At 31.3% G+C, this 19351-nt stretch overlaps 1 protein-coding gene across 1 annotated transcript; it reads left to right on the top strand.

The window, feature by feature from the left end:
* Positions 1-1559: 1559 nt before the first annotated feature.
* Positions 1560-17884, top strand: LOC132758070 (uncharacterized; the record flags this gene model as incomplete). The annotated part of the gene is made up of 8 exons (XM_060749584.1): positions 1560-1758; positions 2977-3059; positions 4418-4489; positions 5636-5738; positions 6832-6938; positions 8311-8385; positions 14154-14226; positions 17756-17884. Coding segments are annotated over exons 1-8 (709 nt in total), but the record flags the coding sequence as incomplete, so codon positions are not given.
* Positions 17885-19351: the final 1467 nt, after the last annotated feature.

Below are 19351 nucleotides of genomic sequence, written 5' to 3'. Positions count from 1 at the left end.
ATATTGTTACCCAACTTTGTATTTGTCAATTGAAACTGTGTTTGTTCAGTCTAAGTGTAAGGTCAGGCTTTCGTATTTCCGGAAAAATTCATTCTGTACAATCAATAATGTTTTCATTGGAACAAAAATAATTTGAGATTGTGACACTCAGTGTCATATTTTATATCGTTTGTCATTCAACTGAACATTTATTTATTATTTTAGGACAAAGCCAGATGACTTTTAATGTGTCAGTAGAATCTACTTACAAAAACTTCAATGCTTTATATTTACAAATCATTTTTTTAAAGTTTTAGATTCCTTTATTTCTAGATAAAATGAAAGCCATGTATTCAAACAAACCTATTTACAGAGCGAAGCAAAGCAAACACATGGCTAAAAAACAAAACAATAACTGTATTATACTTTGCTATTATTTTAGATAAAAGCAACCATTGTTTAATGTCATGTAAGGTTTTAGTAACGATTTCATATAAATTCTGTCACTGATATTTATATTTTACGTACAACAAAATGAAATAGTACGTCATTAGCTATAAAGATTTTCACACGTTATATGGCCCTCTTTAAACGCTGGTTTGCAAATAACCCGAGTCCTTAGTCGAGGTGGTTTCCGGTATGGTGGTTTCCGGTATGGTGGTTTCCAGTATGGTGGTTTCCGGCTACATTGCAAACGACCGCCTTATAAGATGTCAAGAATCGACAGTTTAAAAAGAATTAATAATACAGCAAACTTCCTTTCTTAGTAAAAAAACTTTTTGAACTGACAGTAGCCGCGTTTATAGATTATATAAAGGTCATAATTATCCAATAAAAAGCGACGTTACAAACTTGCAGAAAAAGAAGGTAGCCCTGAACAGCTATTTTTCATCAAATGATCCTGATTTTATTTTTCATTGTTTTATAAAACTATAACTGATCGTATTATGCTAGTGTTAAATGGTACATATTCGAAATGAAAATAATTGCTTATTTGCAAATAACCAACCTATATTGGGATAAAATCAACAAATAAAAAAAAGAAATAACTGTTAAAACAGCAATTTTTTAACATGGACAATGAATAAGATTATATAAACATTTTTCTTCCGTAATAATTTCAAAATTAAAACATTGTGAACATGTATTGCTTTATAAGCACGTATGGAGAACTTATACAAATTATATACAAGCGATCCAACCTCGTTTTTAACAGGATATGTTTAATATAATCAGCTATATACATAATTGTGGTGTTACGAACGTTTTATACATATTTATTTTTATATAAAATTTGAAAAAGGCAACGTGATGAAAATGTATGTTAATGAAAATGTGTTTAAATTGTAAAATAGTATTAGAATCTATTACAATTATTTCGGAAGAAAAATGTTCATATAATCATGATAAAAATTACGAAAATAAGATATGTTCTAAATATGATGAAAATGTCTGTTTAAGTGTCAGCTAGTTTGGCTTGTTGACCTCTAATTGATCCCTGATGACCATAGTGCAATCTGATAAGATTCTATAACAAAATCATATGCCAGTTAGATCTTTCATGTACAAATTGATTCATTCTTAATTCTGTAGTCGTCTTTAATCATTGAATTTGGGGGAAGTTACTTCTTTATAAAATATCATAATCCAAATCTCTTCAATTCAAAGGAAAATCATAACAAAAAGGAAGAATTTCTTAAAAATATAAAGGAATGAATATAAGAATGAGAAAATCTTTAATTTATTTTTTGTTTCTAGCATATGTTACTACAGCTGTAGGTAAGTTTTATTAATCATATAAAAGCACTGAGAATTATATACCATGTTATTCCGTTTGTAAATAATGAATTGCTTATATTTACAAGGGAAAATATATTAAGGTGATTTTTTAAAAAAAGGAAAGCAAAGATGAAAGAGATTCATTTCAAGATCAAACTGTCTACAAAAATAAAATGTATTATACATGTTTTATGTTTGTGTTTACTTGCTATCAATCAATATCATATTAGTAAAGTCACTACATTACAGGCTGAGCGTCAATTTGGTAGGTAGTCGGTAGTTGGATTTTAAAGTAACCAACTACCTACTAGCTGGTAGTTGGTTATTCGTATTTCCTAACTATTTAACAGCTGGTAATTTAAACCACTGTCACCAGAAATGTTCGAACACATCATTCATTTTTTTAAACAGATAATAAAGGAGGGGACGTAGTTGGTTATTCGCGTGAATGCTACCTTTGTATAGAAGTCAAGATACTTCTTGTTTTACAACTTACTACTTTTATGTTAAATTATTTCATTAAGCGCCGCGTTCTTTAAGTAACAAGCATATTACATGCTCTAAAACCTTTTTATCACACACCCGTGCCGATTTTGCGACTCCGTAAAAATGGTATTGCACGGCCGTGCATATATTTTGACGTGACGTCATAAGCGTGTAAAGAAGCCCTAACTGTTAGCGTTATACTTACCATAGGCGCGTCAATGAAAAATGACACTTATATAAACGGTCTTTATTTTGGGTATCTGATAAATAGAATGTTAAATTCGTGTAAGTTCATTACTGAATTTATTGCACTCGTTGAATAATATAATATTATGCTCGCCAGAGGCTCGCATTATATAATTTTATTCAACTCGTGCAATAAATTCAGTACTGAACTTACACTCATTCAATATCCTCTATATCTAAAAGTTATAAAATTCATGTTTGCCTTTCTAACGGAATAATATACAATATTTGTTTTCGAAAGATAATGTGTATTTGATTTTAACAGCTTTCTTGGTTTTAAAATATTTATTTAAGCTCGATTGCGAAACAATTTCTTGCAACTTAAAACAATCACTTTCGAGTCCGCTTCCTGGAACCAACTTGTACCGGTGTCATATGAAGAAAAATGGTCGTGCCCGATTAGGGCTCGAATTCCTGTAACCATGGTTGAGAGGCAGACTCCCTGGGATCATGGGTTCGAGCCCTAATATTGTTCATTTTTTACAGGTGGCACACTATCATGTTTATCCTGCAAGGATTCACCTTTGCCTCGTGACTGTCAATATGTAGAGAAATGCGGACCCCACGAAGTATGTAATCAAAGGGCTGCAAGCTCAGTGGTATTTTCTGATCCCTGCAATCTAAATCGTACTGTATATCTGTATGTCTTTTCCTGTATAAGTTTATTTTTATGTACTATAAGTCATCTTGCATGCACCAGAGTTTGATACATACGGAATTTTGCATAACTAGAGTTGCATAAAAAAAATTATGTTAATTTTTTATGATAGCCACACTTTGTCCTTGCATATCGTGGCTATTTCCGTAACAAAGACACTAAAAAAAATAATGAAAAATGTTGACTCGACTGGGATTTGAACTCCAAACCTCTCACACACCAAATGAGCGCGTTACCCCTGCACCACGGAGAAGTTTTAAAATCAAAAGCTGAATAAAATCAAGTGATTCTAAATTTAGAATTTCCATTGCATATCGGGTTAGGGTAATTTCGAGGTATTTTGTTCAGGGTAAACCTGTTGTTTAAAATTGAAGTAAATAATTTAGCAAAAATCTTCTCGCCAAAACAGTCCAACATGTAGAAACAATATATTCAACTACTCGGCAGTCAGATTTATTTGTGTAGTATTCGGTAATCGACATCGCTAAAAATAGCATTTTCATTTATTAAAATCATATTCATCCGCGTAATTTGTGAGTGTGCGTTTCTTGACAACTCTATAAGCCAACGCTACTTTAAAAGTTTGAAAATGTAGTAATTTGTTGAACACTTGTAACAAAAAATTGTTCTTTCTTTTAAATTGCTGGTTTTTAAGCAGTTTTGAGTGAGAACTAATTTGCGTTGTTAGGACTGTTAGGAAATTTTGTGTTAGACCGTGGATGTTAGCTATGTATTATCTGATCTGCGATCAGAAAATACAAAAATGAAATATTATGCATGTGTCTATATTTCAATCTTAACATAACTGATCGTTAAAGTACATAAGAAATATATTTGAAATATTCATAAGTTAAGATATTTAACTACAGATATGGCAGAAACAAATACATGTACTTTTAATTTGATAATTAACAAATCTAGTACTTAATGAAATTCCATGAACAAATATGGCATCAATATGTTTTATCATTATATCGTACTTGTTTTTTAAACACCCATTCCAATATGTTTATTAGTGCTATAGCCGGTGCTAGAGGCATGAATCGTTTATATAACCGGTGTAGAGGTGTTAGTCGTTTATCTGTTTATTCTGCTATGCTAAATGCAGTATATATTAGCTGTTTACTTTATATTGCTGAAAGTGTTAGTCGTTTATAATTACGTCTTATGTACAGATATAATAAATCCAAGCATGCAACTTTTACCTTTTTTTTTTGTATTTTAAAAAGTTTTACCTAAATGTTCAATGCTATTATTATGTTTTCTCAGGTCTGTTATTCAAGCGCTTATGTGACAACAGCTGGCGCCATCAGGCATGATCTAGGATGCAAGGACGTCAATGTATTAAATGTTCTCTTGTTATTTAGAATATTTCTTATTAATAAGAATTGCTCAAATAAAAGCACTAAATCATTCAAGAAATTATAAATATTATTAAATAAGGTTACAGTATACAGTTATTTCATATGTGGTTTGGGAATAGTCAAACTGTTGGCCCGAGGTGGAGGGGATAGTGTTTTGAACTGTTGCCCAAGGCCGCAGGTTGACTGTTCCCTAATCACATATGAAATAACTGATTTATTACCTGATCAATTACTAAAGGAACAAGAAAATGGTTTTTGAAATACGTTAATAATTAAACGTTTCCGAATAAAACAATCTTTTAACTTTGTCACGTCACGTCTGGTTTATGACGCTCCAAGGAGAATCCTCTAAATTACGTCAGGAGAATCCTCTAAATGACGTCAGAGCACGCGAGGGAAACAGTCAAAACTATTGAACGATCAATAGTTCTCGAACGTGGACGTTTTTAGAATTTCAGAAAACAGTTAACAAGACCAACTGACATTTATATAAGGTATCATTTATATAAGGTAATAATATACAGTTATTTCATAAGTGGTTTGGGAATAGTCAAACTGTTGGCCCGAGGTGGAGGGGATAGTGTTTTGAACTGTTGCCCAAGGCCGTAGGCCGAGGGAAACAGTTCAAAACACTTACCCCGACATAAAGGGACAACTGGTTGACTGTTCCCTAATCACATATGAAATAACTGATTTATTACCTGATCAATTACTAAAGGAACAAGAAAATGGTTTTTGAAATACGTTAATAATTAAACGTTTCCGAATTTAACAATCTTTTAATTTGGTCACGTCACGTCTGGTTTATGACGCTACAAAGAGATTCCATTACATGACGTCAGAGCACTCGAGGGAAACAGTCAAAACTATTATTGACCGGTCAATAGTTCTCGAACGTGGACGTTTTTAGAATTTCAGAAAACAGTTAAAAATACCAAATGACATTTATATAAGGTATCATTTATATAAGGTAATAATTTAAATAATTGATATGATAAATGACTCAACAGATTGATCACATATGAATAGAGAAAAACATGAAGCCACATATGATAATTTATTTTCTGTAGTATGTTTTTCATTAGGTATATAAAACGGTTTGATAACTGTCAATTATTTCCAGAAATGTACAAATATTGTAGCTGGTAGATCGGCAAATAATTTTCTGACGTGTTCCGAATGTTGTAATGGTACATTCTGTAACAGTGCTCTTTGTGGACAGTCTGGTAAATATAACAATATTTATATCATTGTAGATAGTCTGGTACATATAAAATATTTTTGCATCTTTGTAAATAGTCTGGTACATATGACATGATTTAACACATCTTTGTAGAAAGTTTGGTACATATAACATTATTTTACATATCTTTAGAAAGTTCTGTACATATAACATTATTTTACATATCTTTGTAGAAAATTTGGTACATATAACATCATTTTACATCATTGTAAATAGTCTGGTACATAAAACATAATTTTACATATCTTTAGATAGTCCTGTACATTATTTTACATCTTTGTAGATAGTCTTGTATATATAACATTATTTTACATATCTTTAGATAGTCCTGTACATATAACATTATTTTAAATCTTTGTAGATAGTCTTGTATATATAACATTATTTTACATATCTTTAGATAGTCCTGTACATATAACATTATTTTACATATTTGTAGATGGTCTGGTACATATAACATTATTTTACATATCTTTAGATAGTCCTGTACATATAACATTATTTTAAATCTTTGTAGATAGTCTTGTATATATAACATTATTTTACATATCTTTAGATAGTCCTGTACATATAACATTATTTTACATATTTGTAGATAGTCTTGTACACATAACATCATATATATCATTGTATATAGACTGGTACATATTATATCATTTTCATCTTTGTAAAAAGTCTGGTGCATATAACATCAATTACATCATTATAGATAGTGTGGTACATATTTCATCATTTAACAAATCTTTAGATAGTCTTGTACATATAACACGATTATTATTTTTGCGAAAAGTCTTGTACATATAACATCAATTTCATCATTATAGATAGCCTGGCGCATGTAACATCATTTTACATATTTTACATAGTCTTGTACATATAACATAATTTATATCTTCGTGGAAAGTCTGGCAAAGAAAGCATTATATATAGACAAAATCAAACTACATGTTAATTAACGAGTTGCTTAAGATTGGCGTTGTATATTTTTTGTTACCTTTCTTCAAAATCATGATGTAGACTGTTTTCTTTAAATGAATGATTAAATATTAAATTGAATTGAAATATTGTGATGTTAGGAATACCGCAGTTCTCGTCTGGTGTTAGAGGGCCAATATGCTACTCGTGTGACCAACAGTTGTTTCCAGACTCATGTCATATCATCAAGGAATGTAGTAGAGACGAGGTAAAATATACAAATATTTGAAACTTTTACATCAATTACATAGATGATAAAAGTACCAATAGCAGCACTTTTGTGTACAAACTATTCTTTAAATGCAATTATATGTATTATTTTGAGTCTTTTTCTGCGACAGGTTTTTTTCTCAGTCTGTGAATACTTGGTTGTTTATTGATGTGCTTCAATGTGCCTCAAAGGATGTATTTATCTTGGTACTAAGAACTTACACTATACCGCATAGCAATTATATGCATAAACTTTCCTATGTTAACATTTAATATGACAAAATTGAAATGTACCATACATTTATGCGTGCATGTGTTTGTATCAAGTGTATTTGCTCATGGTCGCTGTTGTTGTGTGATTGTCCGGTTAGTGTCATTGATGCCGCGTACTGTTCAATGTTGGAGGTCGTTCATTTTCTTGGTACATTTTTGTGTCGCCTTGAAAAAGGCGACATATAGGGGTTACTTTTGTCTGCGGTGTCGGTGTCGTTGTCAGTGTCGACGTCCCCTTAAGCTTGTCCGGAGCATAAGTCAGTTATTATAAGTCGGATTGACTTCAAACTTGGTATGCACGCTTCGTATAATAACCGAAGTGCAGTGCACAAATACCGGTACTCTGCACTTTTTAATTTTGGAGTTATTGCCCTTTGTTAATTTTCATACTTTATTTTTGTCCAGGCCATTTCTCCTAAAGTATAATAGCTATGGACTTGAAACAGTACTTCATAGGAAGATAGATCTCATTAAGAAAAAGTGCAGTGCACAAGAATCTGTACTCTGCGTTTCTTATTTTTTTAGTTATTGCCCTTTGTTAATTTTCATACTTTAATTTTGTCCAGGCCATTTCTCCTAAAGTATAAAGCTATGGACCTGAAACTTCATAGGATGGTAGATCTCATTAAGAATAAGTGCAGTGTATAAGAACAGTACTCTGCACATCTTATTTTTGAGTTATTACCCGTTATTAATTTTCATACTTTATTATTGTCCAGACCATTTCTCATAAATTATAAAAGCTGTATACTTGAAACTTCATAGGATGATATATCTTATTGATAAGAAGTGCAGTGCACAGAAACTGCTGCTATGTCCTTCTTACTTTTGAGCTATTGCCCTTTGTTAATTTTCATATTTCATTTTTGTCCTTGCTATTTCTCCTAAACTTTATTGTCACAAGGCAACAAACCCGACTCGCGCTGTTCTTTTTAAAATATATGTTCATATTTTCATTTGCAAGTCAACAACATCATTTTGGATTAGAATTATTAGAATATAAATAAACTTAATACCTGTCACAAAACATGATTGTGACAATAACATTTAACTTTAGATATGAATATGTCATAACATTACTAAATTGTTTTATACAGTTATGTTTGCTGTCACGATTTGAAAGCCAAGTTGGACATGATATACTGTATCAATCTAAATGTGCCAGACCATCTGTAAGTAAATCAACATTATTGTTTGAATGTGTACAACATCTGTAAGTAAATCAACATAATTGTTTGAATGTGTACAACCATCTGTAAGTAAATCAACTTCATTGTCTAAATGTGCCAAACCATCTGAAAGTAAATCAACTTTAATTTTGTCTGAATGTGTCCAACCATCTCTAAGTAAATCAACTGATTGCCTGAATGTGTCCAACCATCTGTAAATAAATCAACTTATTGTCTGAATGTGTTCAACCATCTGTAAGTAAATCAACTTATTGTCTGAATGTGTCCAACCATCTGTAAGTAAGTCAACTTATTGTCTGAATGTGTCCAACCATCTGTAATTAAATCAACTTATTGTCTGAATGTGTCCGACCATCTGTAAGTTAGTCAACTTATTGTCTGAATGTGTCCAACCATCTGTTAGTAAAGCAACGTATTGTCTGAATGTGTCCGACCATCTGTAAGTAAATCAACTTATTGTCTGAATGTGTCCTACCATCTGTAAGTAAGTCAACTTATTGTCTGAATGTGTCCAACCATCTGTAAGTAAAGCAACATATTGTCTGAATGTGTCCAACCATCTGTAAGTAAATCAACTGATTGTCTGAATGTGTCCAACCATCTGTAAGTAAATCAACTTATTGTCTAAATGTGTCCGACCATCTGTAAGTAAAGCAACATATTGTCTGAATGTGTCCAACCATCTGTAAGTAAATCAACTGATTGTCTGAATGTGTCCAACCATCTGTAAGTAAATCAATTTATTGTCTGAATGTGTCCGACCATCTGTAAGTAAATTTACGTTATTGTTTGAATTTGTCCGACCATCTGTAAGTTAATTAACAAATTGTCTGAATGTGTCCAACCATCTGTAAGAAAATCAAGATATTGTCTGAATGTGTCCAACCATCTGTAAGTAAATCAACTGATTGTCTGAATGTGTTTAACCATTTGTAAGTAAATCAACTTATTGTCTGAATGTATCCAACCATCTGTAAGTAAATCAACTTATTGTCTGAATGTGTCCGACCATCTGTAAGTAAATCAACATATTGTCTGACTGTGTCCGACCATCTTTAAGTAAATTTACGTTATTGTTTGAATTTGTCCGACCATCTGTAAGAAAATCAAGATATTGTCTGAATGTGTCCGACCATCTGTAAGTAAATCAACTTATTGTCTGAATGTGTCCGACCAACTGTAAGTAAATCAACATATTGTCTGAATGTGTCCAACAATCTGTAAGTAAATCAACTTATTGTCTGACTGTGTCCGACCATCTGTAAGAAAAGCAACGTATTGTCTGAATGTGTCCAACCGTCTGTAAGTAAATTAACGTTATTGTCTGAATGTGTCCGACCATATGTAAGTAAATTAACATTATTGTCTGAATGTGTCCGACCATCTGTGATTAAAGCAAATTATTGTCTGAATGTGTCCAACCATTTGTAAGAAAAGTTACGTTATTGTTTGAATTTGTCCGACCATCTGTAAGTAAATCAACATATTGTCTGAATGTGTCCGACCATCTGTAAGTAAATCAACTTATTGTCTGAATGTGTCCAACCATCTGTAAGTAAAGCAACTTATTGTCTGAATGTGTCCGACCATCTGTTAGTAAATCAACATTATTGTCTGAATGTGTCCGACCATCTGTAAATAAAGCAACTTATTGTCTGAATGTGTCCAACCATTTGTAAGAAAAGATACGTTATTGTTTGAATTTGTCCGACCATCTGTAAGAAAATCAACATATTGTCTGAATGTGTCCGACCATCTGTAAGTAAATCAACTTATTGTCTGAATGTGTCCGACCATCTGTAAGTAAATCAACTTATTGTCTGAATGTGTCCGACCATCTGTAAGTAAATCAACTTTTTGTCTGAATATGTCCGACCATCTGTAAGTAAAGCAACTTATTGTCTGAATGTGTCCGGCCATCTGTAAGGAAAGCAACTTATTGTATGAATGTGTCCAACCATATGTAAGTAAATCAAGTTGTTGTCTGAATGTGTCCTACCATCTGTAAGTAAATCAACTTATTGTCTGAATGTGTCCGACCATCTGTAAGTAAAGCAACTTATTGTCTGAATGTGTCCAGCCATCTGTAAGGAAAGCAACTTATTGTATGAATGTGTCCAACCATATGTAAGTAAATCAAGTTGTTGTCTGAATGTGTCCGACCATCTGTTAGTAAACAAACTTATTGTCTGAATGTGTCCGACCATCTGTATGTAAAGCAACTTATTTCTAAATGTATCCGACCATTTGTAAGTAAATTTACGTTATTGTTTGAATTTGTCCGACCATCTGTTAGTAAATCAACATATTGTCTGAATGTATCCGACCATTTGTAAGTAAATTTACGTTATTGTTTGAATTTGTCCGACCATCTGTAAGTAAATCAACATATTGTCTGAATGTTTCCGAACATCTGTAAGTAAATCAACTTTATTGTCTGAATGTGTCCAACCATCAGTAAGTAAATCAACTTATTGTCTGAATGTGTCCGACCATCTGTAAGTAAATCAACTTATTGTTTAATTTGTCCGACCATCAGTAAGAAAAGAAACTTATTGTCTGAATGTGTCCAACCATTTGTAAGTAAAGCAACTTATTGTCTGAATGTGTCCGACCATCTATAAGTAAAGCAACTTATTGTCTGAATGTGTCCAACCATCTGTAAGTAAAGCAACTTATTGTCTGAATGTGTCCAACCATCTGTAAGTAAATCAACTTATTGTCTGAATGTGTCCAACCAAGTCTGTAAATGTAAAGCAACTTATTGTTTGAATGTGTCCGACCATCTGTAAGTAAATCAACTTATTGTCTGAATGTGTCCAACCATTTGTAAGTAAAACAACTTATTGTCTGAATGTGTCCGACCATCTGTAGGCAAGTCAACATATTGTCTGAATGTGTCCATTCATTTCTAAGTAAAGCAACTTATTGTCTGAATGTGTCCGACCATCTGTAAGTAAATCAACTTATTGTCTGAATGTGTCCAACCATTTGTATGTAAAGCAACTTATTGTCTGAATGTGTCCGACCATCTGTAAGTAAAAGCAACTTATTGTCTGAATGTGTCCAACCATCTGTAAGTAAAGCAACTTATTGTCTGAATGTGTCCGACCATCTGTAAGTAAATCAACTTATTGTCTGAATGTGTCCAACCATCTCTTAAGTAAATCAATTTATTGTCTGAATGTGTACAACCAACTGTAAGTAAATCAACTTATTGTCTGAATGTGTCCGACCATCTGTAAGTAAAGCAACTTATTGTCTGAATGTGTCCGACCATTTGTAAGTAAATCAACTTATTGTCTGAATGTGTCCTAACCATCTGTAAGTAAATCAACTTATTGTCTGAATGTGTCCAACCATTTGTAAAGTAAATCAACTTATTGTCTGAATGTGTCCAACCATCTGTAAGTAAATCAACTTATTGTCTGAATGTGTCCAACCATTTGTAAGTAAATCAACTTATTGTCTGAATGTGTCCAACCATTTGTAAGTAAATCAACTTATTGTCTGAATGTGTCCAACCATTTGTAAGTAAATCAACTTATTGTCTGAATGTGTCCAACCATCTGTAAGGTAAATCAACTTATTGTCTGAATGTGTCCAACCATTTGTAAGTAAATCAACTTATTTTTTGAATGTGTCCAACCATTTGTAAGTAAATAAACCTATTGTCTGAATGTGTCCAACCATCTGTAAGTAAAATCAACTTATTTGTCTGAATGTGTCAACTTTGTATTGTCTGAATGTGTCCGACCATCTGTAAGTGAAGCAACATATTGTCTGAATGTGTCCGACCATCTGTAAGTAAATCAACTTATTGTCTGAATGTGTCCAACCATCTGTATGTTAATCAATATTGTCTGAATGTGTCCAACCATTTGTAAGTAAATTAAACCTATTGTCCCTGAATGTGTCCAACCATCTGTAAGCTAAATCAACTTATTGTCTGAATGTGTCCAACCATTTGTAAGTAAATTAACTTATTGTCTGAATGTGTCCGACCATCTGTAAGTGAAGCAACATATTGTCTGAATGTGTCCGACCATCTCTTAGTAAATCAACTTATTGTCTGAATATGTCCGACCATATGTAAGTGAAGCAACATATTGTCTGAATGTGTCCGACCATCTGTAAGTAAAGCAACTTATTGTCTGAATGTGTCCAACCAACTGTAAGTAAATCAACTTATTGTCTGAATATGTCTGACCATCTGTAAGTAAATCAACTTATTATCTGAATGTGTCCGTCCAGCTGTAAGTAAGTCAACTTATTGTCTGAATGTGTCCAACAATCTGTAAGTAAACCAACTTATTGTGTGAATGTGTCCAACCATATATAAGTAAATCAACTTATTGTCTGAATGTGTCCGACCATCTGTAAGTAAATCAACTTATTGTCTGAATGTGTCCGACCATGTATAAGTAAATCAACTTGTTGTATGAATGTATCCAACCAGCTGTAAGTACATCAACTTATTGTCTGAATGTGTCCGACCATATATAAGTAAATCAACTTATTGTCTGAATGAATCCAACCAGTTGTAAGTAAATCAACTTATTGTCTGAATGTGTCCGACCATCTGTAAGTAAATCAACTTATTGTCTGAATGTGTCCGACCATCTGTAAGTAAAGCAACTTATTGTCTGAATGTGTCCAACCATCTGTAAGTAAATCAACTTATTGTCTGAATGTGTCCGACCATCTGTAAGTAAATCAACTTATTGTCTGAATGTGTCCAACCATCTGTAAGTAAATCAACTTATTGTCTGAATGTGTCCAACCATCTGTAAGTAAATCAACTTATTGTCTGAATGTGTCCAACCATATATAAGTAAATCAACTTATTGTCTGAATGTATCCAACCAGCTGTAAGTAAATCAACTTATTGTCTGTATGTGTCCGACCATGTATAAGTAAATCAACTTATTGTCTGAATGTATCCAACCAGCTGTAAGTAAATCAACTGATTGTCTGAATGTGTCCGACCATATATAAGTAAATCAACTTATTGTCTGAATGTATCCAACTAGCTGTAAGTAAATCAACTGATTGTCTGAATGTGTCCGACCATATATAAGTAAATCAACTTATTGTCTGAATGTATCCAACTAGCTGTAAGTAAATCAACTGATTGTCTGAATGTGTCCGACCATCTGTAAGTAAATCAACTTATTGTTTAAATGTGTCAGATAAGTTGTAAGTAAATCAACTTATTGTCTTAATGTGTTTATGTATCTGAAAGATTGTCTAAATGTGCCAACCATCAGTTAGTGTAACAATTTTATTGTCTGAATATGTCCGCCCATCTGTAAGTTTATCACCTTGATTTAAATGTCTAAATGTTCCGGTCATCGTTAAGATTAACAAAATTATTGTCTAAATGTGCCCGACCGTCTATATCTTTATCACTGACTTAAATTGACTAAAAGTGTCCGATCATATATTAGTTAATCACTGTGATATAAATTGTCTAATTGTACAGATCATCGGTAAAATTAACAATTATATTGTTTAAATGTGTCTGACCATGTATTTATGTTTGCCTTAAAAGCGAAATGATATTCAGAGTTCACTCAAATAGAATGCTAAAATGATTGCTATGCAATTTGCTAGTCTCCTCTTCTTCAAATTTAGGTTAGAAATTTAATTTAATTTTGCTCGCCATTCGATACATTATCTGACAGACAACATTTAAGAAATCAGTTTTTTGTCTGGAATCAATGAATTATAGATCTCTTTTATTTAAGGAATGTGCTGAAAAAAGTCAACAATATCAGAGTCAAGCATTGTTTGGTAGAAGGCGTTTCATTACTCAATCAGGTTATAAATATCTTACTATTGAATTTCTTGTAAAGAAAAGTATCTTTTATCTTAAGTAATTTGTATTATTACGTATGTATATCAAGGTATTATAACAATTCCGTTTCATTTATGTATGACTTAGATTTTCACCCTGCATATTCAGTGGTCACAGATTCAGAAAATAGTTTGTTCTGTGTTCCATGTATATATATATTTATACTCTCTTAATCAACAGACACGATTAATTCTTCAGGTTTCGTAACTGGGAAAGTAAATGAAAAAGAAATCAGTAATGGGTAAAATTAATTAAACAGAAAAGAAATACGTACTGTTAATATTTGAATCCGGTTTTTAGATCACAGTTTAAATTCGTACACTACAACTGTCTGATTGATACTAGTATGCAAGATTTACAAATAAGTTTTGTCAAGAAAATATTCAGAAATACAATAAGTAAAGTCTTTAATGCTTATTTATGTAAGACATTTTTGTTAAATCTTTAAATGTCGTCCTGTATTGCCTTGGAAAAGTATTTTTGATATTACAAAGATCAACATAATAATCTTTTATTGGGGTATATATATGTGTATATTTAAGAGATATGGTTAGTGGCTTTCTAAAACTTTAAAACTTGGATGAATTTTTGATGCACTCAACGCTTAATGAATATCAAAATTAACTGTTACATAACTGTGACATTGAATGTTTAATTATAGATTATACGACTATATGTGACATGAAGTGTTATATTATAGATACGACTTGATGTGACATTAAATGTTATATTATAGATACGACTAGATGTTACATGAAGTGTTATATTATAGATACGACTAGATGTGACATGAAGTGTTATATTATAGATACGACTAGATGTGACATGAAGTGTTATATTATAGATACGACTAGATGTGACATGAAGTGTTATATTATAGATACGACTAGATGTGACATGAAGTGTTATATTATAGATACGACTAGATGTGACATTAAATGTTATATTACAGATACGACTATATGTGACATGAAGTGTTATATTACAGATACGACTATATGTGACATAATGTGTTATATTACAGATAGGACTTGATGTGACATAAAGTGTTATATTACAGAAACGACTTGATGTGACATTAAATGTTATATTACAGAAACGACTAGATGTGACATGAAGTGTTAGATAACAGATACGACTAGATGTGAAATGAAGTGTTATATTATAGATACGACTAGATGTGACATGAAGTGTTATATTATACATACGAATATATGTGACATAAAGTGTTATATTACAGATACGACTTTATGTGACATAAAGTGTTATATTACAGATACGATTTGATGTGACATTAATGTTATATTACAGAAACGACTTGATGTGACATTAAATGTTATATTACTGATACGACTAGATGTGACATTAAATGTTATATTATAGATACGACTAGATGTGACATTAAATGTTATATTATAGATACGACTAGATGTGACACGAAATGTCATATTGTAGATACGACTAGATGTGACATTAAATGTTATATTATAGATACGACTAGATGTGAAATAAAGTGTTATATTACAGATACGACTAGATGTGACATAAAGTGTTATATTACAGATACGACTAGATGTGACATTAAATGTTATATTACAGAAACGACTAGATGTGACATGAAGTGTTATATTATAGATACGACTAGATGTGACATGAAGTGTTATATTATAGATACGACTAGATGTGTCATGAAGTGTTATATTATAGATACGACTATATGTGACATGAAGTGTTATATTATAGAAACGACTAGATGTGACATGAAGTGTTATATTATAGATACGACTAGATGTGTCATGAAGTGTTATATTATAGATACGACTAGATGTGACATGAAGTGTTATATTAAAGATACGACTTGATGTGACATTAATGTTATATTACAGAAACGATTTGATGTGACATTAAATACTGATTCGACTAGATGTGACATTAAATGTTATATTACGGAACGACTATATGTGACATAAATTGTTATATTACAGATACGACTAGATGTGACATAAAGTGTTATATTACAGATACGACTTGATGTGACATTAAATGTTAAATAATAGATACGACTATTTGTGACATGAGGTGTTATATTATAGATACGACTTGATGTGACATTAAATGTTTAAATATTGATAGATACGACTATATGTGACATGAAGTGTTATATTATAGATACGACTTGATGTGACATTAAATGTTATATAATAGATACGACTAGATGTGACATGAAGTGTTATATTATAGATACGATTTGATGTGACATTAAATGTAATATTATAGATACGACTAGATGTGACATTTAATGTTATATTATAAATACAACTAAATGTGACATTAAATGTTTTATTATAGATACGACTAGATGTGACATTAAATGTTATATTATAGATACGACTATATGTGACATAAAGTGTTATATGTAGATACGACTAGATGTGACATTAAATGTTATATTATAGATACGACTTGATATGACATTAAATGTTGTATTATAGATACGACTAGATGTGACATTTAATGTTTTATTATAGATACGATTAGATGCAACATTTAATGTTATATTGTAGATACGAATAGATGTAACATTAAATGTTTTATTATAGATACGACTTAATGTGACATTAAATGTTATATTATAGATACGACTAGATGTGACATTAAATTTTATATTATAGATACGACTAGATGTGACATGAAGTGTTATATTATAGATACGACTAGATGTGACATAAAGTGTTATATTATAGATACGACTATATGTGACATTAAATGTTATATTATAGATACGAATATATGTGACATAAAGTGTTATATTACAGATACGACTAGATGTGACATTAAATGTTAAATAATAGATACGACTATATGTGACATGAAGTGTTAAATAATAGATACGACTATATGTGACATGAAGTGTTATATTATAGATACGACTTACTGTGACATTAATGTTATATTATACATACGACTAGATGTGACATTAAATGTTATATTATAGATACGACTAGATGTGACTTTTACTGTTTTATTATAGATACGATTAGATGTGACATTTAATGTTATATTGTAGATACGACTAGATGTGACATTAAATGTTTTATTATAGATACGACTTAATGTGACATTTAATGTTATATTATAGATACGACTAGATGTGACATTAAATGTTATATTATAGATACGACTAGGTGTGACATTTAATGTTTTATTTTAGATACGACTAGGTGTGACAATTAATGTTATATTATAGATACGACTAAATGTGACATTAAAAGTTACATTATAGATGCAACTAGATGTGACATTAAATGTTATATTATAGATACGACTAGATGTGACATTAAGTGTTATATCATAGATACGACTAATTGTGACATTAAATGTTTTATTATAGATACGACTAAATGTGACATTAAATGTTATATTACAGATACGACTAGATGTGACGTTAAATATTATATACGACTAAATGTGACATTATATGTTATATTACAGATACGACTAAATGTGACATGAAGTGTTGTAGCGATGACTTGTGTAATTCTGACTGTTTAGGAAGTGGTGTGGTTTCATTTACCAGCGCTCCTCACAAACCCTCGTCAACAACAATTAAAACAACACCAGGTAGTTATTGCACTTCTAACCGGTAAACTTTAATAAACCGGTATACATTTAGCTTTACTGTATGTATCTAGATAAAAAAGTCAAATGTTCAGGCCATTGAGTTTTGTTAGAAATAAGTTTAAACTGGATTAACATACCGTTCACATGAGCATGTTCTAAGATTTTGGGCATTCAGTAAAATATCAACAAAATGCTGTTCATGCATAAATATATAATACAAGTAAGTCAGATTCGGTAATTTCGCGTTTCTTTATTTCCTTTTCGTATAAAGAAATCTGTCTTTGGCGTCCGCGCCGAAGCGCGGCGCCCTTATGGAATGAAATCAGATTTTGTGAAAGGGCGACAGCAACTTCTCGAGCCTTATAGTCGGTCATAATAAAAGCCGATCATTCCGATCGGTATGAGGGTGCTTGATTAAAAAAAAGTCTCGATATGCACAATGAATAGCGAACTGGAGAATTTCGCAATGCATGAAATAACCTTTTCCGTCTCTTCGGTTTTTTTTATTTATCATTTTGTAGTACACAGTGGGTTATTATGGTATGTTAAAATAGAATGATGAGTGGATGACCTAAACATTCCGAAAATCTATTTATAGAGGGATGTACTGCTATCGGTAATTCCCGGTGTCTCCCGGTCTATTTTGTCCGGGATTTACTAGTGACCACCGAATAGTATCACACGTTTATTGTTCGGTCTCTTAGATGTTTGATATCGTTACCGAACAGAACAGATATTTTACAGATAAATAAGCTTTTTTTCCAAAATGAATGTTTGTCACTTAGTTTGGTTACAATAATTAATAAACATAGATCAACTCTCAAATTTATTGATTATTATTATACATAAACATACAATTCGAAAAAAAACCTAACAACAACAGCAATAGCATGTTTCAATTTATCTATATGAGATAAAAACAATAAATATGTACAATAATTGAGAAAAAGGTACATTTTTATGGTATAAATATGACACTATCAACTTTGAAACATTTTATTTATTTTGATATACGTGTTTAGTAAAGATAACCAGGAATTATTCAAAGCTACAAATTAGATTTTAAGAATTATTTAATTGATTGATAATTTAAAAAAATGATAAAGAAAAATACAAATGTACATGTACATGGTTTAAGAATAAGCAATATTATTTATTGAAAGATTAAAGGGACTCCACTGAGGTTTTTTGACATGATTGGGCTGCAAATATTTTTCCAGATAAATCTACCATTTGATGTAGGTTTAGACCACTAATCTTTGTGCAAAATTTCAGATCATTCGCGCACTTCGTTTTTCCAGAATAACTTTTCAAATCTAAAAAAATGACACAAAATGAAAAGCGTTTAAACGCTTTACACTAAAATCGGGCTAAGAAAAGCATAACAATACGATTTTTGATTTTTTTTTCAAAGTATTATTTCTTAACTATCTTTGCATGTATTTCTGTTTAAAGTGGAAAACCCCT

Source organism: Ruditapes philippinarum, unplaced genomic scaffold (assembly GCF_026571515.1).
Source record: "Ruditapes philippinarum isolate M1 unplaced genomic scaffold, ASM2657151v2 ctg1077_1_1_1_1, whole genome shotgun sequence".
Lineage (NCBI taxonomy): Eukaryota > Metazoa > Mollusca > Bivalvia > Venerida > Veneridae > Ruditapes > Ruditapes philippinarum.
Note: the sequence above shows the minus strand (reverse complement) of the source record. Positions and strands in the feature narration are given on the sequence as shown.